The sequence below is a fragment of the Protopterus annectens genome, chromosome 1.part0 (genome assembly GCF_019279795.1).
Source record: "Protopterus annectens isolate FY-2018-M chromosome 1.part0, PAN1.0, whole genome shotgun sequence".
Lineage (NCBI taxonomy): Eukaryota > Metazoa > Chordata > Ceratodontiformes > Protopteridae > Protopterus > Protopterus annectens.
In genome coordinates, this window is record NC_056725.1 from 935,630,804 (window position 1) to 935,655,803 (window position 25,000).

Genomic DNA, 25,000 nt, shown 5'->3' on the forward strand with positions numbered 1-25,000 from the left:
GGCCTTCAGTGTTGCTGTAAGTCTCTTGGCAGCCTCTCTGACCAGCTTTCGTGTTTTTTCATAAATTTCAGGGACGTCCAGTTCTTTGCAATGTCACTGTTGTCCCATATTTTCTCCACTTTATGATAACTGTCTTCACTGTGTTCCATGGTATATCCAATGCTGTGGAAATTATTTTGTACCGCTCTCCCGACTAATACCTTTCAACAATGAGATTCCTTTGATGATTTGTAATCTCTCTGCGAACCATGGCTTTTGCTGTAGCACGCAACTGAGTAAATGTTGGGAAAATCCTACTAGGACAGCTGAACTTTATTTGGGGTTAATCAGAGCCTCTTTAATTGATGGCAGGTGTGTGCCCAAGAAGACTGAATGTTGTAATTAAAGCAAGAGGTGCTTCAACCAAGTATTAGTTTAAGGGTGTGCACACTTACGCAACCAGTTTATTGTACATTTTATATTTTATCCCCTAACAGATTTGTTTTTTCAATTGAATTGTACAGGTTATAGGTCACATTAAAGGTGGGAAAAGTTTTGAAATGATTTACTGTGGTCTCATTTTTTTATACCACAAAAACCTGACATTTTAATTTATGTGTGTGTGTGTGTGTGTGTGTGTGTATACATATATATATATATATATATATATATATATATATATATATATATATATATCACCATACACATTCTTCTACTCTTAATAAATGCTCTGGTATAACTGTACACAACCTAATTTAGGCACCAAGAGTGGAGTTTCAAAGCTTTATAAAGTCGATAATCTGAAAAAAATATTTTTCAGTGAAGCTACATGTAAAAACATCACCACTTGAAAATTGGTTTCTGTATCTCAGCTTGAGTTCACCAGGTTACAAAAATGAAGAAAAAAACCTTGAGCGCCCAAGCTCCACCATTACTGAGAAGCACAAATTTTTCATTAGTCTTGAAAAACTATTACTATACTGATCACTAAAAGCAGAACACAGCAGTATCTTAAAAATATGCTATTAACCCAGCTAACTAACAACTGAGGGCTCCCAGCTCAATGATTAAACTAAACCTTTAAAATTTCTTGCAGCAGAGAGGGAGGGATGCCACATACAAAGTAAAGCAGGACAAATAGTGTAATTTCCTGCTAGCTTTATTACTGAAATGTAATGACACCAGATTTCCAGAAGATGGTGCTGATGCTCCTATAATACAGGCACTGAATAACCAGCATGTTTTATTTACACTGCCTAGGACTTACTTTTAAGCACAGGAAAAAATCCTTTTTATGTTCCTCCACCACTACTTCAACTGTAGATCCCAATATTCCAAGATGCATTTTAATAAGTATGAGTACAGTCTGTTGTACTGGAGCAGCTTGCAGCAAGTACACAGTAAACACGTTTAGAATACGGAAATATCTCTTTTGCAGAAGTCAAAGCAAACATCTTGGAATCTCTACAGAGCAGAGGTTCTTTTTCAGAGTTTCACATATGTCAAACTTCCAACACCAAAGAATGCACAGGAGAAGACTGACTTACTTCAGAGAGAAGTACAGGTAACACAGCAAGTCATGTTCTACAGCCTCAAAAAATAAATGAACTTTCTTGGCAGTAAAGCAAATACGTTTTGGAGGCACAGAAGCAGAAATCTTAACACCTTACAGACAATAAAATCTGGCAACCTGCAGATTTAAGGATTATGCTGTACAAAACTCTGTCTAGTAGCAAACAGGTACAATGGTGCTACAACAGTTATGACCTATTTTTGGAAACAATAAAAAACATGACATGGCTCTCCTAAACACTGCATCTTGATTTTTTTCCCCATTACCCTCTCTCCTGGCCATTGTGCAGAGCTTCTTCTTTCATTCATCTAGTGTGTAGCTCCATAAAATACAGTTGTGTACACTTACCACAAATGTAGATGTTCGAGTGCATTCACGGTTGCAGTCATTACATTTGGGTAATCTGCTGGAAGGTTGCCCTCAGTCGGCCTGAATTCCAAAGTCTTGGGTCCTGCTTCGGTTGCTGTCTCCTCTTCCATGACGTCAGGTCGTCAGAGGTATAAAACATGCAGCCGATGCCATTTTCTTTCGTTTTTCTTGCCCCCGATGTCAGGTGCCATGCATCAATATAAACTTTACCTTCATCTACAAGCAAATTCACCACATAGATTGTAGAAGATAGAGAAGGAAAGATAAACTCCAGAATGAAAGGGGGATGGCGTGAAGGTAACCTGGACTGCAACAGTGAATACATTTGAACATCTACATTTATGGCAAGTGTACACAACTGTACTATGTTCTTCATGTTTCACTGTTGGTCATTACATTTGGGTAGAATCCCAAAGCTATGGTTGGGAAGCTGGAGCTAAACAGCATTAGGTGTGGCTATAAGGCCCTGCAGAACTGCAGTGGCAAAGCCTGCCCTGGCTTAGAGTAGAGAGGCAAATGATAATGCTTTGTAAATGTGTTAACAGAACTCCAAGTAGCAGCCTCTAGAATGTCTTTGGTTGGTACTCCTCTGAGAAAGGCTGCTGAAGTAGCTGCAGCTCTGGTGGAATGAGACCTAATGCTCTTGGGCACAGGTTTACCATGGTTCTAAGTAGCAGAAACGAATGCAGTGGCTTATCCACTTTGAAATAGTCTGCTTTGAAATAGCCTTTCCTTCTGATCCTGCAGCATATGTCACTAGTCATTGCTCAGTTTTTCTTAGAACTTTAGTCCTGTTCAAGTAGAATCTTCGCTGTCGGTGTACATCAAAGAAATGCAGAAATCTCTCTCCCTTGTTCTGCGGATTTGGATAAAAGGTTGGCAGATGAATAGTTTGGTTAAGAGCCATATTGGAAACCACCTTAGGTATAAATGTTGGATTTGTCCCCAGAGACACCCTGTCTGGGTAAAATATGATAAATGGCTCCACAGCCATAAGGGCCTGTAGCTCTGTGACTCTTCTTGCTGAAGTAATTGCTAGTAGCAGAGCTGTTTTCCATGATAAGAACTTTATATCAGCGGTAGCAGCTGGTTCAAATGGAGGCAGGGTAAGCTTTTCCAACACATAATTGAGGTCCCATGCAGGTATTGGTGATGATCTAGGAGGCCTTAAATTTTTGGCTCCTCTAAGATACTGCTTTAGTAAAGGATGAGAAAAGATTGGTGACTCTGTATTGTAATGAACCAAAATGGCAGAGGCATGGATTTTAATTGATGAGAAAGATAGGCATTTGTCAAGCATCTCAGTCAAGTATTGTAATATCAGAGGAATATTTAGTTCTGCTGTGTTCCTTGTGCTGGATTCCAAGCACAGAATATCTTCCATTTATCAGCATAAGATTTTCTAGTACTAGGCCTTCTGGCTTCCAAAATGACATCCAACACAGCTTTACTGAGAGGTGTTGTTTATATAACTACATGATCAGCCATGCTGCCAGGTTCAGTGTCTGGAATTGATTGCGCAAGATCTGATTGTTTTGCTGGGACAGTAGTTGAGGTCTTTGAGGTAAGGTCCAAGCTGGGTATTGAGACCAGTTCCTTAGGATTGGGTACCAGTACTGGTGGGGCCAGTCCAGGGCAATTAGTATCATCTTTGGTTTCTCTTGTCTGACTTTTAGGAGGACCTTGGGAAGAAGAGGCAGAGGAGGAAAGGTGTAAACTGATAGGTTTTTCCAACTGAAGGATAGTGCATCCACTTTCCATGCTTGTCTATGTTAAGTCCTTGTGCAGAATCTTTTCAATTGATTATTTTGAGGAGAGGCAAATAGAACTATGTCTGGGCTCCCCCATTTCTTTGTTATCATGCTGAAGACTTGTGAATCTAGTTTCCACTCATGAGGATCCATAAGGTTTCTGCTTAAATCGTCTGCCAGAATTATTTTGCTTTCCTGGCAGGAATTGAGCTTGAAGATGTATTTGGCAAGTCAAAGCTGCGTCCCACAGTGCCATGGCTAATCTGCAAAGGGAGTGTGAGTGCGTGTCCCCCTGCTTGTTTATATACCACATGACCGTGGTGTTGTCCGTCTTTATCAGTAGTTGTCCTGGATGAAGTAAGTCCTTGAAGGCTGTTAGGGCATTATGAACAGCTAGCATCTCTTTTCTGGTTGATATGTAGATGCATTTGTTTTGGGGTCCATATGCCCTGAATGCATCTTCCCGCCATGTGGTTTCCCCATGCATAATCTGATTCATCTGTTAAGGTTTGGCTAGCAGGGGGTAGAGTGAAGGCCCATCCCATGTTTTGGTGACATGCCTTTGCCCACCATAGAAACTCCTGTTGTAGGCAGGGAATGAGAGGAATCATGGTTTCCAGACTGTGACAATGTTGACTCCATAACTTTTTAGGTACCACTGAAGTTTCCTCATATACAGTCTTGCATATGGAATCAGTAGGATGCAGGATGCCATGAAACCCAAAGCCTGCAGAATTTGTCTTGCAGATAACTGGGTTTTTGTTGCCATCAGTTTGAAGTAAGTAGTCAGTTGCCTTTGCTTGTCTGGCGTGAGGTAAGCCATCTGGGCAGTTGTATTCAAACTTGCACCCAAGAATGTTATCTGAGAGGGTACCAGTTGTGATTTCTTTTCGTTTATTGTGTACCCTAGGCATGTTAGAAGCCTTTTCACAAACGCCAGGTGTTGAAGAAGAATGTCCTTGTTCTCTGCTTGAATGAGACAGTCATCCAAGTAAGGATATATTTGTATACTTTTGTCTGCAAAATGCAATTACTGGTGCCAGGCACTTTGTAAAGACCCTGGGTGCAGTAGATAAGCCAAAGGGCAGTGCAGAGAATTGGTAATGCATTAAGCCAGCCTTGAATCTGAGATATCTTCTGCACGATTGTCTTATTGGGACATGCAGGTATGCCTCTTTTAGGTTTAATGTCACCAGCCAAGCATTCTTGTCCAGCATGGGCAGAAACTGCTGCAAAGTCAGCATTTTGAATTTTGGAATGTCCAGGTATGTGTTCAAGATCGATAAATCCAGTATTAGCCACAAGGCCTTGCCCTTTCTGGGTACCAAGAACAGTCTTGAGTAAAAACCTTGTCCTTTTTCCTGTTCTGGTACTGGCTGAATGGCCCCCATATCCATGAGGGATGTAACCTGTTTCTGTGCCTCTGCCCATTGATTTTTTGGCAGATCTGGCCAACCGTTTGCCATTGGCAGAGTATAGAAATTGAAACTGTATCCCTGTGATACTGTGTTTAGCCCCCACTTGTCCTGGGTTATTAACTGCCAATTTTGAGCAAAAAGTGCTAATTTTCCCCCTAAGGGTGCTGCCAAAAGATAAGTGCTTGGTATAGGCAGAGGGAAGTCATTGGGACTGTTTTCTGTAGGTTTGCACTTTATCTCCTCCAGACTTGGAGGCAGAAGGGCCCTATTCATTTGACCTGTATGAATCTTGTGCCTGGTATCTGGAACCCTTAGGGCGTCTGGATTTTCCCCTTTGAGCTCTGTCTAACATAGGAAAGTCCCAATTTTTTGTAGGCCAGTGTCTACTGACTCTTGGTGACTGCACTTGTAAGAAGTCTTTTACCGTTTGCATAGACTTAGCTTTGGTCTTCCATTTTCTTGAAACCTCTTCTGCCTTAATACCAAACAGAGTATCATGCTGTAAAGGTGCATCTAGCAATTTAGCTTTAACATGATCAGGCAAATTTTGTTCCTTTAGCCAGGCATTTCTCCTAATCACAGATCCAGTAACTGCGGCCCTGCAGGAGGCCTCTAAGGGATCAAAACCACATTGCAAAGTATGCTTTCCAACCTGTTCAGCTGCATACAATAATTCCTGCAATTCTTTTTCAGTACATTCAGAAATTATCATAATTTTCTGTTTCAGCAATCCCATAACATGTTGTTGATACCTGAGCATATGAAATTGGCAGTTTAAGGCCCTAACTGCCAAGGCTGCAGATGTATTAAACCTTTTTTCCCCATCTATCCAGTGCCCTTGAATCTCTGTCAGAGGGGGTAGGATTTTTTGCTGTTGAGGCCTTAACTCCTTTGGACACTGTGAAATAACTTCAGGATCAGCAGCAGGGTTTCTAAATAAAAATTTGTGTGAGTCAGGGACCCTGTAATATCTGTCAGGCTTGCTGGGAGCCGGAGATAAGGCGTCAGGGGTCAAGCTTGACTCCGAAAACACATCATCCACAATGTGTAAAGCAGGGGGTATGGCTAAAGGCCTGTGCTGAGGGAGGAGGAGGAAATCCCTGAGCCTCTTTTTTGATTATGAGAAATATTGACTCTCCCAGTGAAAATGCTCCCTCCAAGTATGCAACGTTTCTCCAAATGAATAATCCTCAGGAGGTGATGCAGATAGTATAGACTCATCTGCATCAGAATCCTCATAGGGAGGTGTAGATAAATGCTGATCAGAAGAAATAGAAACCTGATCTGAAGATTCATAATCAGTGTTTTGCCTAGGCCTCTTATCTGGAGGGGGATGGGAACCCCTGATCAAGGTAATAAGGTCTTCAGCCATTTTGATCATCTGCTTTTTTAGGCATAGAGGCCTGTGCACGTGGCTCATGCATCAGTTTTTTTAGTTTTAGAAGTTGCTTTTGTCTTTGGTTTTGCAGCTGTCGTCGGTTTGATATATAAATGTTGAGGCCTGAATACACCCTCAGAAGCTGGTGACTGCTCAGCGGCTCCGGACCCATCTGAGGGAGATACATCAGTGGATCCAATACTGTGAGTATCTCGCGGCATGCCGGACTCCACATGGGTGTCGGTAGGGGCCTGCGACTTGAAAGTAGCAGATATCAAGGGCTGCGAAAGTGTCTCACTGAGTACCGGTGAAGCGGCGACTGGCTTAGGAGAAGCTTCGTCATCAGTTTTGGATCTCGACTGTCTCTCTCTGTCCTTTTCTTTGAGTTTTTTATGTACTCCAGTAGTTTGATTGCTATCCGACATTTCTGGGTAGTTAAATCGGTTTCCAAAATACTTTGAGGCAAAAATATACCGACGCTTAATAGTGTGCTGGTTAAATCTAGCACAAAACCGATAGCCAGGCACGTTGTGATCAGGGCCTAGGCAAGGAAATACAGTATAAATGGAAATCCTTATGAGGTATTTGCTTCCCACAAGAAATACAATTATTAACTTTTTCTGACATCGGTATGGAGCAAGAAAAAAGTTTCCCCAACGGGGTACTTAGCTTTAGTGAAGACTAAGGTTCTGAAACTCAAACTCGAATATTTCAGTAGTCGGCTGACCAGCACTTGGGAAATGCTTCTGCTTCGGGCACCGCGCAACAAGAAAGGCTAAAGAAAATGGCGTCGGCTGCATGTTTTATACCCCTGACGACCTGATGTCATGGAAGAGGAGACAGCAACTGACGCAGGACCCAAGACTTTGGAATTCAGGCCGACTGAGGGCAACCTGCCAGCAGATTACCCAAATGTAATGACTGCAACATTGAAACATGAAGAACATCCTTTTTTTGCAGTATAATTTTAATTTTTTACACTTGGTTTCACTCCTGGATTGGATACACTTAACCCTGTTCTCCCCCCATCCTCACCAACACAATTCTGTAGTTCTCTAATGTCACCAAAGTTAGGGCAGTAGCCCTTAATTTTTGTGTTTGTGGGGAGAAACTGGTGCCGTGTGGGAGACTGGAGCATATTAAGTAAAAACCCAGTCCCCAGATGTGAACCAGTATGTGAAGTGACTAATGAAGATGCTAACCACACATACATAAAGACAGACACACACACATCTACCAATCCATACTATGCCCACATAAGGCGCTTCCATGGGTCAGTGCAGTAACAAAAATGCTGGTCTTAACCAGAGGACAGGAATAATTTGACGGGTAACACTCCCCTAAACCCTCCGGGTTGGGATGCATTTCACATATCACCTCTCCATCCAGTACAGTACTGGGGATGCTAGCTGTGGCAGTACTAACCAACAAGTGTCTAAATTAATAGGATAGCCAGTAGCACCACTTTCTAATTAGATGTTTAAAAAATGTTACTATTCTTCATGTGAACGAACTTTTTATATGTAAACAACTATTTGCCTGATCATTAGGCATGATGAATAAAGGTAATTGGTTATGGCGTGATATGGGCCAAATGTGTTGTTACTTGTCTGACCCAGCTCTGTTAGAAATGCTACATCTAAAGAAATCCCAATGCCTCCGCACCACATACTCCAGGGACCTCAAACTCATTACCACAATCAACAGAACAAGCTAGAGAGACAGGTTCATATCCCAGAGAATGCCCATGCTCTGGAATAGACTGCCTATACATGTCAAGCAGAGCACCTCACTGGCCCTCTTCAAAAGAAATCTTGATGAGTGGATGGGAAATAGAAAGTTCACCCTGGGGGTCACTCCAGTGGCTCTACTTGATAGAAACACTGGGAACAAACGTCAGGTGGAAAGATGCAATGGCACTTCTATGGGCTAGGCTTGTAAAGGCTCCAGGGGCGATTAGCCTTGTACACACCTATGAACCTAAGAACCTATGAACCTTTGAGTGTGTTAATTAGTGTGTGTGCCGGAGGCAGTTACCTAACGTGTGTGTATCGATGCAAAATAAGCTGAAATCAGTGAAACACAAAAGCCTAACTATCAGACTCCAAAGATAAGCAAGGCCAAAATGTATTGATCTTCTAGGGTACTGCTGTGCTTGGACACTCATAACTGCTAGTGCAAAAATATATATACACAAATAAGAAATTCTCTATACATTTAATAATTCAATCTCTGATTCTCAATTTACCTAACAAATGGTCACAGGTGAAACAGAATATATACCAACAACCAAGAATTCGAGACTGAAAAACTAATCTTTTTATCACAGGGAACACACAAAAACACTCAAGTATATGGCACATGCATCAATGGAAAAGCTGAATAAAGGGTAATTCATGTAATGCCTCCATATCTTCCGATGTGGGATGAAATCAGAGCAGGTAACAAAAACACTCATGGAGAAAGACATCCTCTGGATTGTATGCATACTGCACTTCGTGAGAACTAAACCGGAGGATAAAGTGCTGTGAGTTAGCACCACCACCTGCTGTGAGCCTAACAACTGTTGGGGAGGACACAACTAGCAGAGTCAGCACACAAAGTCATAGCCTTAAAAACACCAGTAAAACTACATTCTAGAGAGCAGATTCTGCAGACCCTCACATGGCACTACAACTTCTCAGCCCAATCACAGGATAAAGCATCATTCTCCTACTGAAATGCCCAGTCTGTAAAAAGTATAGTTGTGTACACTTACCATAAATGTACATGTACGAGTGTATTCACTTGCTGCAGTCATCACATTTGGGTTATCCCTGCCAGGGTAGCCCTCGACCGGCCCGAATACCAGAGATGTAGTATTTCCGCATCGGTTGCTGTCTCTTAATGACTGACGTCAGGTTGTCAGTAGTATAAAGTAAGGCAGCCGACTCCATTACATCAGTTTTTCTTGCCCTAACCTGTCAGGAGCCCCCAAAGTACGAGGCCAGGTTCTGGTGGAAGAACCAGACCAGTGGAAAACAAATACCAATATGTCCCTTGTAAGGAAAGGAGAACAGCAAGGAAGAATGGTAACAAAAGGAGAAAGAGAAGAAAGGGGGATGGAGGGAAGGAAACCAGGACTGCAACAGTGAATACACTCGAACATCTACATTTAAGTGTACACAACTGTACTATGTTCTTCGTGTTTCACTGGTGCAGTCATCACATTTGGGTTGATTCCCAAAGCTGAGGAAAAGGGTGGTGGCAGTCAAGGAAAAGTACAGTTTTGTACCTACCATAAATGTAGATGTTCGAAGATCCACATTGCTGCAGTCCTTACACTCGGGTAGTCCGCTGTCCTCGGTCGGCCCGAATATCAAAGTATAAGGCTGACGTCGGTCAAGGCGCATTAGACTGACATCAGGACGTCAGGGTACAAATGCGCATGACCGACGTCATATACTCAGTCTTTTCTTGCCCCAGATGTCAGAAGACCCTAACAAGAAAGGTCAAAACCCAAAGACAACAAACCAACAACCAACCACCCTAGCACTAATAATATGTACAATATATACAATATACACAATATTTACAATCCAACCCACACAACCGCCTCTAACTACAGAGGGGAAGGAGGGAGGGTAAATTGGACTGCAGCAATGTCGATCTTCGAACATCTACATTTATGGTAGGTACAAAACTGTACTATGTTCTTCATCTCACATTGCTGCAGTCCTTACACTTGGGTAGAATCCCAAAGCAGAGGTAAGGGAGGATGGCACAACTATAAAGAAGCAGGAGCTGCCAAAATGCCCTGCAAAATAGCAGTGGCAAAACCAGCCCTAGATTTAGAGTAAAGTGGAAGGTGATAATGCTTAGAGAAAGTATGCACAGAACTCCCAAGTAGCTGCCTCCAAGATATCTTTAGTTGCCACCCCCCTTAAAAAAGCTGTTGAAGTGGCAGTAGCCCTAGTGGAATGAGGCCTAATCCCAGCTGGAACCTCCTTGCCATGATGGGAATAACAGAAAGCAATGCAAAACCCAATCCACTTAGAAATAGTTTGTTTTGACACAGGCTTGCCCTGAGAACTCAAAGCAAAAGAAACAAATAACTGCTGAGACTGCCTGAACCCTTTAGTTCTGCTCAAATAATATCGCAACTGCCTGTGTATATCCAAAGTGTGCAAAATCTTTTCCCCTTTATTTTGGGGGTTTGCATAAAAGGTAGGCAAATGTATAGTTTGGTTTAAAGACACACTAGAAACCACTTTAGGCATAAAGGAAGGATTAGTGCAAAGATACCCTATCCTTATGGAAAATTAAGAAAGGCTCAACTGCCATAAGGGCCTGTAATTCAGAAACCCTTCTCGCAGAGGTAATGGCTAACAAAAAAGCAGTCTTCCATGATAAATATTTTAACTCAGCAGTAGCTGCAGGCTCAAAAGGTTGTAGAGTGAGTTTCTCCAACACAAAATTGAGATCCCAAGCAGGAGTAGGAGCTTTCCGTGGGGGTCTTATATTCTTTGCCCCTCTAAGGAATTGCTTAAACAAAGGATGAGAAAACAATGGTGGGTCACAGTCATAGTGAGCAGAAATTGCTGCAGCATGAATCTTAATAGAAGGGAAGGACAAACCTTTGTCCAGTAACTCAGTAAGATATTGAAGAGCCACGCCTAAATTAGGCTTAGAAACATCAAATGCTTTTGCTGCACTCCAAAATAAAAATCTCTTCCATTTATCTGCGTACACTTTCCTTGTACTAGGCCTTCTGGCTTCCAAAATAACATTCAAAACTTGCTGTGGAAGCCGAAACCCTCCAGGGTTTAAAACAGAATATGCCAGGCTGTCAGGTGAAGAGAGTGAAGTTTGACATTGAGTAAATGACTGTTCTCCTGAGTCAGCAGGTGTGGAATCGAAGGTAAAGGCCATGGAGGCTCCCATACCAGACTTCTCAGTAGTGGGTACCAATGCTGTCGAGGCCAATCTGGAGCTATTAAAATCATCTTTGGCTTGTCCTGTCTGACCTTCAGAAGTACCTTTGGGAGGAGAGGCAGAGGTGGAAAGGCATACACATGAAGATTGCTCCAATTGAATGAAAGAGCATCCACTTTCCAAGCTGTGGGATGAAAACTTTTGTGCAAAACTGGCAGCTGGTAGTTTAGTGGAGAAGCGAACAGATCTATGTCTGGAGTTCCCCATGACACTGTCAATTTCTGAAATACATGAGGATCCAATTTCCACTGTGGGGATCCATAATTTGTCTGCTCAACACATCTGCTAAGGAGTTCTGTGCTCCTGGCAGAAACCTTGCCTGAAGATTTAGCTGTAAACTGAGAGCAGTCTCCCACAAAATCATTGCTTGTCTGCACAGAGGATAAGAATGTGTTCCCCTTGCTTGTTGATGTACCACATGACAGTTGTGTTGTCTGTTAGAATCAACACCTGCCCTGGAAGAAGTAAATCCTTGAAAGCCATTAATGCAAATTGGACTGCTAACATCTCCTTCAGGTTGATATGTAGATGTAGAAGTCTGGCAGGCCACTTGTCTTGTATCCACTTTCCATTTAGATGAGCTCCCCAAGCTTTGTCTGAGGCATCTGTCGTTAGAATCTGACTTGCCTCTGGCCGGGTCACAGAGAGTCCCTTGTTTAGGTGACATTCCTGAGCCCACCACAAAAATTCCTTTTGAATGCAAGGTATTATCTGAATGACAGTGTCCAAATCTTGGCAGTGCTGTGTCCATACATTTTTGAGATACCATTGTAGCTTCCTCATATGCAGTTTGGTATTGGGAAGCACCAGAATACAAGATGCCATGAACCCCAAGGCTTGAAGGACTGTCCTTGCAGTCAGCCTGGACTGATGAGACAATTGATGGAAGTAAAGAGAAAGATTCTTTTGTTTGTCCGGGGTCAAAAAGGCCATCTGGGATGCTGTATTCAGTCTCACACCCAGAAAGCACATGTCCTGAGAGGGTACTAGACTGGACTTTATTTCGTTCACAGAATACCCCAGGCATCTTAGCACTGCTATAACATAGCGTAGATGATGAAGAAGTTCTTCTTTTCCTTGAGCCAGAATCAGACAATCGTCCAAATAAGGATAGATCTGTATTCCTCTTAGCCTGAAGAAAGCTATCACTGGAGCCAGAACCTTCGTGAATACTCTGGGCGCAGTAGATAAGCCAAAGGGCAATGCAGAGAACTGATAATGAGAAGTCCCAGCCCGGAAACGTAGATACTTCCTGCAACTTAGCCTGATAGGAACATGAAGGTAAGCCTCCTTGAGATCCAGAGTCACCATCCAATGATCTTTGCCCAGCAGAGGTAAAAGCTGTTGTAACGTCAACATTTTGAACTTGGGAATGTCCAGATAAGTGTTGAGGATAGATAAATCCAAAATTGGTCTCCACGTGTTCCCCTTCTTTGGTACTAGGAACAGGCGATAATAAAATCCTAGGCCCACTTCTGACAGAGGGACCGGCTGAATGGCTCCTATTTGGAGCAGCAGAGAAATTTGTTTGTGAGCCTCTATTCTCTGCTGAGGAGGAACGTCTGGCATGCCTTTGAAAGGAGGCAAGGTATGGAAATAAAACCTGTAACCTTGGTGTATGATATCCAATACCCATCTGTCTTGGGTATTTAAACTCCAATTTTCTTTGAAAAGTGCCAACCTTCCTCCCAAAGGTGCTGCCAGACGAGAAGGCTCTGGCAGCTGAAAAGGTAGGTCATTGGGTCTGTTTACGAAAGGACTGACCCCTGCCCTCACCCGAAGACTGTGCAGGTGAACTCCCTTGTTCTAGGCCTGAAAGAGCCCTGAGCTCTGCCCCTACCCCGTCTAGACCTCCTAGACTGGGAATCATAAGAAGGATACGTCCACCCCTTAGTAGGCCAATTTCTGCTAAACTTCGGAGTCTGAACCTGCAAAAAATCTTTAACAGTCTGCATAGACTTAGCCTTGTCTTCCATTTTCTTTTTCATTTTCTTTTTTTTCATTTTCAAGACTGCCTCAACAGGTGAACCAAATAACACATCAGATTGTAAAGGAGCATCCAAAATCCTTGTCTTAACATGGTCAGATAAATTCTGATCCCTCAGCCAGGCGTGCCTGCGAAGAACTGACCCTGTGGCAGCCACCCTAGACGAGGCCTGTACAGCATCAAAACCACATTGCAAAGAATGCTTACCCACTTGTTCAGAGACATGTACCAAATCCTGTAACTCTTTACAGTCAATACCTTCCGCCAGGGCATCTACCTTAGACTTCAATTGAGACAGTAGATAGTTTTGGCATTTCAACATGTGAAACTGGCAATTTAGAGCCCTCATAGCTAGGGTGGAAGACGTATAGACTTTCTTTCCCCATCTATCCAAGGCCCTGGCCTCTTTATCTGGAGGAACCGGATTTTTAACAACAGAAGCCTTAACACCCTTAGGCCCCTGACTAACAGTTTCAGGGTCCGCCCTAGGACTCTTAAAAAGAAACTTATGAGCTTCAGGCACCCTATAATACCTATCCGGCTTAACAGGAGCAGGAGGCAAAGAATCAGGATTAAGAGAAGCCTCTGCAAACACATCCTCCACAACATCCAGAACAGGAGGTATAGCCAAAGGCCTATGCTGGGGTAAAAACAGAAATTCCCTAAGCCTTTTCCTGGAATCAGAGAAATCCTGACCTTCCCACTTAAAATGCTCCCTCATGGAATGAAGAGTCTCTGAAAAGAAAAATCCTCAGGAGGAGAAGCAGAAGGAGTAGAATCATCCACATCAGAATCAGAATAAGGAGAATACTCCTGCAAGTCTTCAGCCGAAGACTCAAACATCTGAAGCCTGCTCAAAACTCCCCAACTCAGGTTCCACCCTAGGCCTCTTATCAGGAGGGGGCAAAGAACCTCTAATTAAGGTAATCAAATCTTCTGCCATTTTAAGCATATGCTTCTTGGGCACAGATCCTGAAGAACTAGGAGTGACACCAACTGAAGCTAAACCTGGCCTGCCTCTGGGAGAAGCCTTGGAAACAGAAGGCCTAACCACCCTAGGAAGGGAGGGGAGTACAGTAACCTGAGAAGCCCCTTCAGCCTGACTTGCCTCCTGAGAGGCCATATCCTGCAATAACAAGGTCTCCCCCTGGGACTCCAGAGAAACCTCCGGTGGAACCACCGGCTCCACCGACACCTCTAAAGAACCTGCGTCCGGTACAGACGACTCGTCTACCCTGGGCTTAGCTGCTTTATCCTTGCGCTTCTTTGAAGAAGCAGACGTCGGAGCATCCGACGGCATAGTGTAATTGCACCGCTTCCCAAAGACTAACCTGGCACAATCTAACCTTCTCTTAATAGTGCGCTTATTGAATCTAGCACAAAAGCGACACCCAACAACGTCGTGCTCAGGCCCTAAACAAGGAATACACAAGGTATGATAATCTCTATGCGGTATCTGTTTCCCACAAGAAATACAGTTATTCACTTTTTCTGACATCCGGTAAACCACTGAGGCAAGAAAAAACCAAAATATTCCCCAACGGGGTACTTAGCCAACTTTGATTCGGTCTGAAACTCCGAACTCGAAAAATTTCAGAACGCCGAACGGCACTTGCAACGCTGCTTCTGCATCGGACCATGCGGCAAAAAAGACTGAGGATATGACGTCGGTCATGCGCATTTGTACCCTGACGTCCTGATGTCAGTCTAATGCGCCTTGACCGACGTCAGCCTTATACTTTGATATTCGGGCCGACCGAGGACAGCGGACTACCCGAGTGTAAGGACTGCAGCAATGTGAGATGAAGAACATCTAGATGCTGGCAAGACTGCAGAGGCAAACCCTGTTCTGGATTTGGAGAAGAGAGGCAGGTGGTAATGCTTTGTAAAAGTGTGAACAGATGTCCAGGTGGCAGCCTCCAAGATGTCCCTGGTGGGGACTCCTCTGAGGAAAGCTGCAGAGGTGGAGGCTGCTTTGGTGGAGTGTGTCCTGACCCCCATGGGGGGGAGGTTTTCCATGCTGTTTGTAGCAGAAATGGATGTAGTGTGCTATCCATTTGGAAATGGTTTGCTTAGAGATGGCTTTGCCTTTTGCCTCTGTAGCAAAGCTAACCAGCAACTGATAGACTTTCTGAAGGATTTAGTCTTGCCCAGAAAGAATCTGAGCTGTCTGTGCACATCTAGAGAGTGAAGAATCCTTTCCCCCTTGTTCTGGGGATTAGGGAAGAAGGTGGGCAAGTGAATGAATTGGTTGAGAGCCACACTGCATATCACCTTGGGCATGAAGGATAGGTTAGCTCTGAGGGATACTCTGTCTGCATGGAAAATGTTGAAGGGTTCCACAGCCATGAGTGCTTGCAGCTCAGAGACTCTTCTGGCTGAAGTGATGGCCACCAGGAATGCTGTCTTCCAGGAGAGAAACTTTAGCTCTGCGGAAGAAGCTGCTTTGAAAGTGGGCAGGGTGAGCTTTTCCAAGACAAAGTTAAGGTCCCAAGCAGGTGTTGGTACTCTTCTGGGGGGCCTCAAGTTGCTAGCCCCTCTATGGAACTGTTTGATCAAAGGGTGTGAGAAAAGGGGGCTGCTCAGTGGGAAAATGAAAAGGAATAGCAGAGGCATGAATTTTTAAAGAGGAGAAATAAAGACCACTGTGTAGTAGGTCAGCTAAGTAATCCAGGATGAGAGGGATGGAGGGCTGTGCCATATTGGCTCCCTTAGCCTGGATTCAGGTGCAGAACCTTTTCCATTTATCTGCATAAGACTTTCTGGTGCTAGGACATCTGGCCTCACAGATAACATCCAGAACCTGATGATGGCAGATTGGTTTGAGGTTAGGAAATAAGCCAAGCTGCCAAAGTGAGTGTCTGCAATTGGGGATGCAGGAATTCACCCTTCCTCTGGATCAGGTGGTTTGGAATCTGAGGAGGATGCCATGGAGGCAGCATGGACAGGCTGAGCAGCAGGGGGTACCAGTGTTGTCGGGATCAGTATGGACCTATAAGAATGGTTCTTGGTTTTTCCTCTCTTGTTTTGAGCAGTACCCTAGGGATGAGAGGTAGGGGAGGAAGGGCATAGACTGACAGATTGACCCAGGGGAAGGACAGGGCATCCACTTTCCAAGCCATGTAGTGATGCTCCCTGATGCAGAATTTGTTGAGCTGATGGTTGGTGTGGGAGGCAAAGAGGTCGACCTTCAAGGTTCCCCATTTCTGAGTTATGAGGGTGAAGGTACTTCTGTTGAGTTACCACTCATGTGGGTCCAGAAGGTTTCTGCTTAACTGGTCTGCCAGAGAGTTGAGAGAGTCCGGTAGGAATTGTGCCAACAGGTGTAGTTGGATGGAAGAGGCTGTGAGCCAAAGGGTCATGGCCAGCCTGCATAAAGGGTAGGAGAGAGTCCCTCCCTGCTTGTTGATGTACATCACAGCGGTGTTGTCTGTTCTGATGAGAACCCCTGGAAAGAGAAGTGGTTTGAAAGCTATCAAGGTGTGCTGCACAGCCATCATCTCTTTTTGATTGATGTGCAGAGGGATTTGCTGTGGGCTCCACTGGCCCTGTATGCACCTGCCATCCAAGTGTGCACCCCAAGCATAGTCTGAAGCATCTGTGGTAAGGGTCTGGGCGGCAGGAGTGGGAAGAAGGACAGTCCCTTGTTGTGGAAGCATGCTGTTGCCCACCAAAGAAATTCCTTCCTGAGGCAAGGAATAATAGGTAGAATAGTTTCCAGGTCTTGAGAGTGTTGACACCAAAGGCTCTTTAGGTACCACTGAAGTTTCCTCATATGCAGTCTGGCATATGGAATGAGTAGTATGCAAGAAGCCATGAACCACAGAGCTTGCAGGATCTTCCTTGCAGATAGCTGGGACCTGGTGGCTAGTTGAAAGAAGTAGGCTGTCAGGAATATTTGTTTCTCTGATGTAAGGTATGCCATCTGGGATGCTGTGTCCAGACTTGCTCCCAGGAAGATTATCCTTTGTATGGGCACCTGTTTGGATTTCTTTTTGTTGATTATGTACCCTAGAGAGGTTAGTAGGGTCTTTACAAAGGCCAGGTGGTTGAGTAGCTTTTCCTGGCTGCCTGCCTGAACAAGGTAGTCGCCTAAGTATGGATAAATTTGAATATTTGTCTGCAAAAGGCAATGGCTGGAAACAGACATTTTGTGAAAACTCTGGGAGCAGTAGATAAGCCAAAGGGAAGTGCAGAGAACTGAAAGTGTTGAGATCCTGCCCTGAAGTGGAAATACTTCCTGCATGATTCCCTGATAGGAATGCGGAGGTAGGCCTCTTTTAGATCTAGGGTGGCTAGCCAAGCGTCCTTGGAGAGTATGGGTAGCAGCTGCTGGAGGGTGAACATTTTGAATTTTGGAATCACCAGGAAGGTGTTCAGAATGGACAGATGAAGGATAGGGCACCAGGTGCCCTCTTTTCTGGACACCAGAAAAAGTCTGGAGTAGAAGCCTTGGCCTATCTGTTCTGCAGGAACATGCTCTACTGTCCTCAAAGAGATCAGGGAAAGGATTTGCTTTTGAGCCTCTACTCACAGATTTGGTGGTAGATCTGGGAACCCTTTTGGGGTTGGAGGGGTAGGGAAGGAAAATCTGTATGCCTGAGAGACAATGTTCAGAACCCATTCGTCCTTGATAATAGTGGCCCAGGTGCTTGAATGAAAGGAGAGTTTTCCTCCTAGGGGTAAGTGAAGGTGGGTGGGGGGGGGTCATTGTGAGTTCTTACCGTAAGGGGGTGGCTTAGAACTCCCTGATTTTGAAGTGGAGGTAGTCCACTGCTCTGCATTCCCTGGGGTTGCTGTCTGGGGGGGGGGGGGGGGGTCTGTTTCCACAGGGCCTAGGTTGGGCCTGTTTACTCGGAGCAGGAAAGGACCAGTGGTTGGAGGGACAATGCTTGCTGAACCTAGGGTGCTGGACCTGTAAGAATTCCTTAACTGTTTGCATAGATTTTGCTTTTTCTTCCATATTTTTTAAGACCTCTTCTGCCTTAGTGTCAAATAACTTATCTTTGTGCAAGGGGGCATCCAACAACTTAGATATGCCATGGTCTGTGGCTGTTCCTTAAGTCATGCATGTCTTTTAATGACAGATCCAGTGACTGCTGCCCTGCAAGAAGCTTCTAGGGCATCGAAACCACAGTGCAAAGTGTGTTTAGTTACTTGACTTGCAGAAAGCATCAAGTCTTGTAAGTCTTTAGATTCTGCCCAAGCAGGAAAGGAAAACAATTTTTGTTTAAGGAATTCCAAAGTATGTTGCTGAAATTTCAGCATATGGATCTGACAATTTAGTGCCCTGATAGCAAGAGGAGCTGAGGTGTATTTTACCACATCTGTTCAAAGCTCGGGAATCCCTGTCTGAGGGGGGTGGGATTCTTAGCATTAACTGCTTTCGGCCCTTGAGAAATGACCTCAGGGTCAGCTGTTGGATTTTTAAAAAGATATTTGTGTGAGTCAGGGACTCTACAGTACCTGTCTGGTTTTCTGGGACCAGGAGGTAGGGCATCAGGAGTCAAGCTGGATTCAAGGAAAACATCAACCACAACATCCAGGACTGGGGGGATGGCCAAGGGTCTGTGCTGCAGAAGATCTAGGAATTCCCCGAGTCTCTTTTTAGATTGAGGGAATTCCTGACTCTCCCACTGGAAATGCTCCCTTAAAGTATGCAGGGTTTACCCACAGGAAAAATCCTCTGGGGGGAGAGGCTGAAGGAATGGAGTCCTCTGCATCAGAATCCTCAAGTGGAGAGGGGATGCATGTCTTCATAGTCAGATGCATCAGATTCATCTGACTCTTGTTCAAACAAAACTACAGGGGACAGATCTCTTTTCCATTTTGAGGAGGTAGCTGGGCTCCTGATCAGCATGATAAGGTCTTCTGCCATTTTAAGCATTTGAGACTGAGGCAAGGCAGCAGGTACCTGAGAGTGGGTCATTGGTTTCTTGGGTGTGGTTCGAACCCTGGGCCTACGAAACTCAGTCGTTTTTGAAAGAATAGTAGTCACGAAAGAAGACGTCGGTTTGTGTTGAGATTCGGTAGTGAGAAGGCCTTCTTCAGAAGCCAGTGCCTACTCAGTGGCTCCGGACCCATCCAAGATACAGATGACCGCAGGATCCTTAGTCGAAGAGTTTTGCGGCATACCTGACTCCAAAAGGGTCTCGGTAGTGGCCTGCGAATCAACTGTAGTGGACAGCGGGCATGAAAGAGCCTCACTGAGTACAGGAAGACTGACGACTAACTTAATGGAAGCATCGTCGGCAGGTTTGGACCTGTGCGGTCTGTCTATGTCTTTATCTTTACGTTTTTTCAGAAGATCTGCTGTTGGATGGCTTACCAAAGCCATATCAGAATTAGAGGGCTGAAAATGAAAATATCTGGCTACAATAAGGGCACAACGACTGTTAGTTCTGGTGTTGAACAAAGCACAGAAGTGACAATAGGGGATGTCGTGATCTGGGCCTAAACAAGTGACGCAGTAAGTGTGGAAGCCTCAGTGTGGCATTTGCTTTCCACAGGCGAGACAATTATTAACAGTGCAAGAAAAAAGGATCTCCAATGGGGTACGTAGCTTTAGAAGACTTCAACTTCAATTTGGAGACGAAAACGCAGGTAACGGCCGACTGGCACTCATGCGAACTGCTTCTGCTTTGGGCTCCACGGCAAGAAAGACTGATGTAATGGCACTGGCTGCCTTACTTTACACTACTGATGACCTGAAGTCAGTCATCAAGAGACAGCAACCAACGCAGAAATACTATGTCTCTGGTATTCAGGCCGGTCAAGGGCTACCCTGGCAGGGATAACCCAAATGTGATGACTCCAACAGTGAAACATGAAGAGCATCCTAAAGTGGTCCAAGCACCTTCTTCAGTTGTACCCCTAATCAGAACACTACTACTTTACCTCTTGCAGTTCAACAGCCCTCCCCAGCAAAAATGAACTCTCTAGCCCAAGAAAGGCAGACAGTATGCCTACATATGTGCACAAACTCACAGGACTTCGGTCACAGTCTACATGTGCTACAGGGCTTTGCAAAGGTCATGATGCATCAATAACATCAGAGACTGCTAAATTACTACCACTGCAATGTAGAGGCTAAGCAATTAACAAATGACAATGGGAAAGAATATGCCACTGGGTCGCACAGCATCGAGTCGTTAAATTGGAACTGCAAATTACCAAAATATGTTGCAATAGCTACAAAAGCTTAGTCAAGCAGCCCTAGCTATCATTAAAATCTTGGTTTCGAGTAATGAGAATATGTTCTAAAGGATACATACACACACAGTCTCTTCAACAGCAGTTTCGGCAAACACAGACAATCGAGAGCCATTTGCTGAAACTAATTATATCTAAATTCAGAGACATATGTTTTAGAAGGAAGCAAAACTCTCTGCACACCCCATTTGGTGGGGACACCACACTCAAACATCCCTCCTGAACTTATATTTTTTAAATATATATATATATATATATATATATATACATATATACATATATATATATATATATATATATATATATATATATATATATATATAAATATATATATACATATATATATATATATATATATATATATACATATATATATATACATATATATATATATATATATATATATATATACACACACACACACACATATATATATATATATATATATATATATATATATATATACACACACACACACACATACATACACACACACACACACACACACACATATATAATCTCTGAGGATGGACAACAAAACTCTTCTATCAACGAAAGTATTTTCAGCAAAAGGATCTTGAACTATTTGTTTTTGCTAAAACTACTTTCAACAACTTGAAAGAAACCTATTCTAAAAACTTCCGTCTCAATGATTTCCTCACAGCCATCCTGCATCAGTTTGCTAGCTTATCTCTAATCCCTATCAGCCTGACCCTTCTGCTTACAGCTTTTACACTATGACTTGAAAGTAATTATAATAAAAAATCTGCAACTTAAATAATTCTTCTCCTTCTTCTTTCGACTTTTCCCGGTTACGGGTCGCCACAGCGGATCACCTGTCCGCTCATGATTGGCAGTGGAGTTATTACAGTGTTGAGTTGCCAGCTCGACGCCCAACCTTCCACGGAAGGCACACACACACACACACACACACACACACACACACACACACACACACACACACACACACACACACACACACGCCTAGGGCCAATTTAGAGTGTCCAATCCACCTACAGCATGTCTTTGGGATGTGGGAGGAAACTGGAGCACCCGGGGGAAACCCACGCGACCACAGGTAGGACATGCAGACTCCGGACAGAAGGCACCCCAGCCGAGAATCGAACCGGAGAACCTCTTGCAGTGAGGTGGCAATGCTAACCGCTGCACCACTGTGGCTGCCCAACTTAAATAATTCTATACACTGTAAAAATGTAATTTTACTGTTTATGTCTGTTAAAGGATATGCTGCAAGTGATTACTAAAAAACCTACACCATTCAGCAGTACTCTAGCTGTTGTCCCTGGCATTCAAAAGAAATACTGTACTTTAACATAACATCATAATGTGCCCTAACCAAGGTATGAAATCAAGTGCCTTCTAATAGAAAGCTAGAGCCAGCCTTCACCTTCCTTACTAGGTGTTTACCTTCAATACAGTCATTCTTGTACTGGGTTTGAGCACTGGTCCCAAACATTAGAGGCACAGGTTACATGATATGTACACATTACTTTTAGAAGGTAGTTGCAAATGGTCTTATTTGGCTATTAAGGCTGCTTTCAAAGGACATTTTTCACACATCTGATAAAATACATTTTACTATTCCTCTGAATACAAGCAATTTCTGTCTCACTCATGTCAGTTAAAATACTTCAATTTACTGAGATAGTATCAAATGTTTTAATAACAGATGCACAGAATGATGTTCCAGAAAGCAGGTCAACGTCAACATGTATCCTGCTTGTTATGCCAGGAAATCATTCATGATGTCCATGAGAATTGTGCTGAATTTAATACCCCTTTACCAGTAAATACACAGATATTCATACCATGGATCATTTTAGAAAGTTAGCCCTACTTGCCTAACTACACTTCAAACAAGTTTTGGCAGTTTATCACCTCTGTCAGCTAATGACTTAAACTTCAGATAGAAAGGGGTTGCTGGTGAATCATACGCACTGCAGATTTCCTCTATGTCAGTCAGTGAGCTACTACAAGAAACAAATGATTTAGTCATCCAGAAAAAGGAGACAAAAAGAAAAAGTCAACCCTAGTTTGTAAATGGACATACTCAATGTCCATCTGCATGTCACAGAGACTTGTGCTAACCCCAAATTCTACATGCCACAGCTAAAGGCAGGGCATGGTCATTTACCCACATCTCTGGCACAGCTTGAAAGTGAATTACTAAAGCAGGTAGCTGTCGTTTCGCTAACTGGAAGGAGGGAGAATGGATGGGAGAAACAGAAAAGTTACACCGGCTGCCTTACACGTCTGCCAGAAGAAAAAGCTCAGTATTCATTTATACTTGGAACCAATAAAATCTCCCCTAAATAGAATATCCCAGTTCCTCAAACAGAAAAAACTGAAAAATACTTACAATAAAATTAAAGCATAGGTGGATAGAAGTACAGTTCTAGGTTTTACCTGGAATACAGCCTGGAATCTAGGACATCAAACATGAGATACTAACAAAGTTTGAGATCTAAGAAACCATTACTGAACACAATTGGTTACTGCCCATTTCTTCCTTCAGCTTTCATCTAACATTGGGCAGTCAGCATGAAGCAGACTTACCTCTTCTTGACAATTAAGACAACAAGCAGCAGGAGCAGGATAAAAACCAGAATCCCAGCACTAATCCCAGCAATTTTCACCACTCGATCCGTCTGCTTAGCTGGATCAGGAATCACTTCTGGTTCTTCTATGGCTGCTGCTAAGGGAGACAAAGCAAAAAGAAAAAAAATGCTTCTTTTAATACAAACTACATGTATTAATAAAAACAGTACAAAGACATGCCTCTCAACCTCTTAGAGCAAGAAATCTGGACAAAGCCATAAATAATGGGGGACAAAGGCCCAAATAAGAGAGACACGTTTTAATTATTGCTCTTACAAGCTTACAAAATTGACAGAACAAGTATTGAATCAGCATAAACTTTCTGAAGGGTAAGAAGTCTGAAACTCAAATGTCTGTCACTATGTTCCTGATTTCAACCCTCAAACAGCTGTGTTTTTTCTGGCAAATCAATGAGAAAAAGGACCAAAATTGAGGGAAAAATCTGGACATTCTGCGAAAATCTGTACAGTTGACAGGTATGCAGAGGAATAGTCAAAATATTTTGCATTACATACAAAGATTTGTCAGCCCGTAATACAAAGATTTGTCAGCCTGCTGCTTCAAATTTAAATACCACCTTTTGAACATTAAAGTTGATATCAAACATAACTGCTGTACTTCCTTTAAAATAATTCAACACCACATCAAAATTAAAACATAAGATTTTGAAAAGTACAGGATATTGAATGTGATAAATCACCTCTGGTCATGGATAAACAAAGACTTGAATGCCTCATGATTTAAATCTGGTTTTGTTTTTACAAGAAATTACAGCTTGTCTTTTTACTTCTGTGCTCACTGCCAGCTAGCACAGAAATAGCAGTGTGTTATTTATTAAAAGTGACATGTGCAGCTTCCATCTCTGTCTTCCTGGGAGCATGGGCGCAGTGGCGAAAACTATCTCAAATCACTTTCTAACTGAAACCTAAATAGTCAAAAGTCCATCCAGGAAGTTATCAAAAATGATCTGAAAGTCTTATGACACCCCCAGACAGAGGCCAACATTTCAGTTTAAACAGTTTAACATGGCCTGATAAATATATGCCCAGCTCCCCTGACACCCTTCATAAAGACAGGTGCTAGGAATCTAATGTCTCTTTCACAGATGTACTTAGCTGCCTAAACAAACAGGACATACCATTTATTTAAAACAAATTCTGAGAAATCAGGCTGCAAACCTTTCACATTCCTGTTTTCTCTCTCAGACAGCTGCACCATGTAATTCCTTGATAAGCAAGGTAACAGAAGATATTATTTCCAGCAAAGGCTCACACCAACAGGAAGAAAAATTACTCACTCATCCGCTGCTCGGAGATAGGCTTACTGTACTATAAGGGATCCCCAAGACATACTTCACAGTTTAAAAAAAAGGAAAAAAATAAGAGACCTAACTTGGTTGCAAGAAGTCAGTGTGTGCAGCTGCTTTTTCCCCCCAACAAAATGCTTGTACAAAGCAAATCACTGCTTAATGAGCAGTCCCATACAGACAACAGATACAATTGCATGCTTTGCAAAGGCTGACAAAAATGTGCATGTTAATGAGCATTTCCCATTTCAATCCGACAGGCAGGCATTTCTAAAAAGGTGACTTATGGTGTTATATACCGCTTTACAAAATTGCACATTTATTGCCCTCTACATTTTTATTCCATTTTTTACACAGAACAAAGAAAAATAAACTGGTTGATATGGCTATCACTTGATTACTAAAACTTAATAAGCTAGCTAGTCAACAAATGT

The 25,000-nt window shown here is 43.2% G+C and overlaps 1 protein-coding gene across 17 annotated transcripts in view; it reads right to left on the reverse strand.

The window, feature by feature from the left end:
* PTPRK (protein tyrosine phosphatase receptor type K) overlaps positions 1-25,000 on the reverse strand; it is a 3,469,591-nt gene that overhangs the window by 545,075 nt on the left and 2,899,516 nt on the right. For 13 of the 17 annotated variants that reach the window (XM_044064208.1, XM_044064198.1, XM_044064192.1 and 10 more), the window contains exon 14: positions 23,219-23,357. In XM_044064208.1, the coding sequence (XP_043920143.1) occupies positions 23,219-23,357 (139 nt within the window). The remainder of the gene's footprint in view (positions 1-23,218; positions 23,358-25,000) is intronic. The other 4 variants (XM_044064217.1, XM_044064183.1, XM_044064305.1 and 1 more) reach the window with 1 other exon arrangement.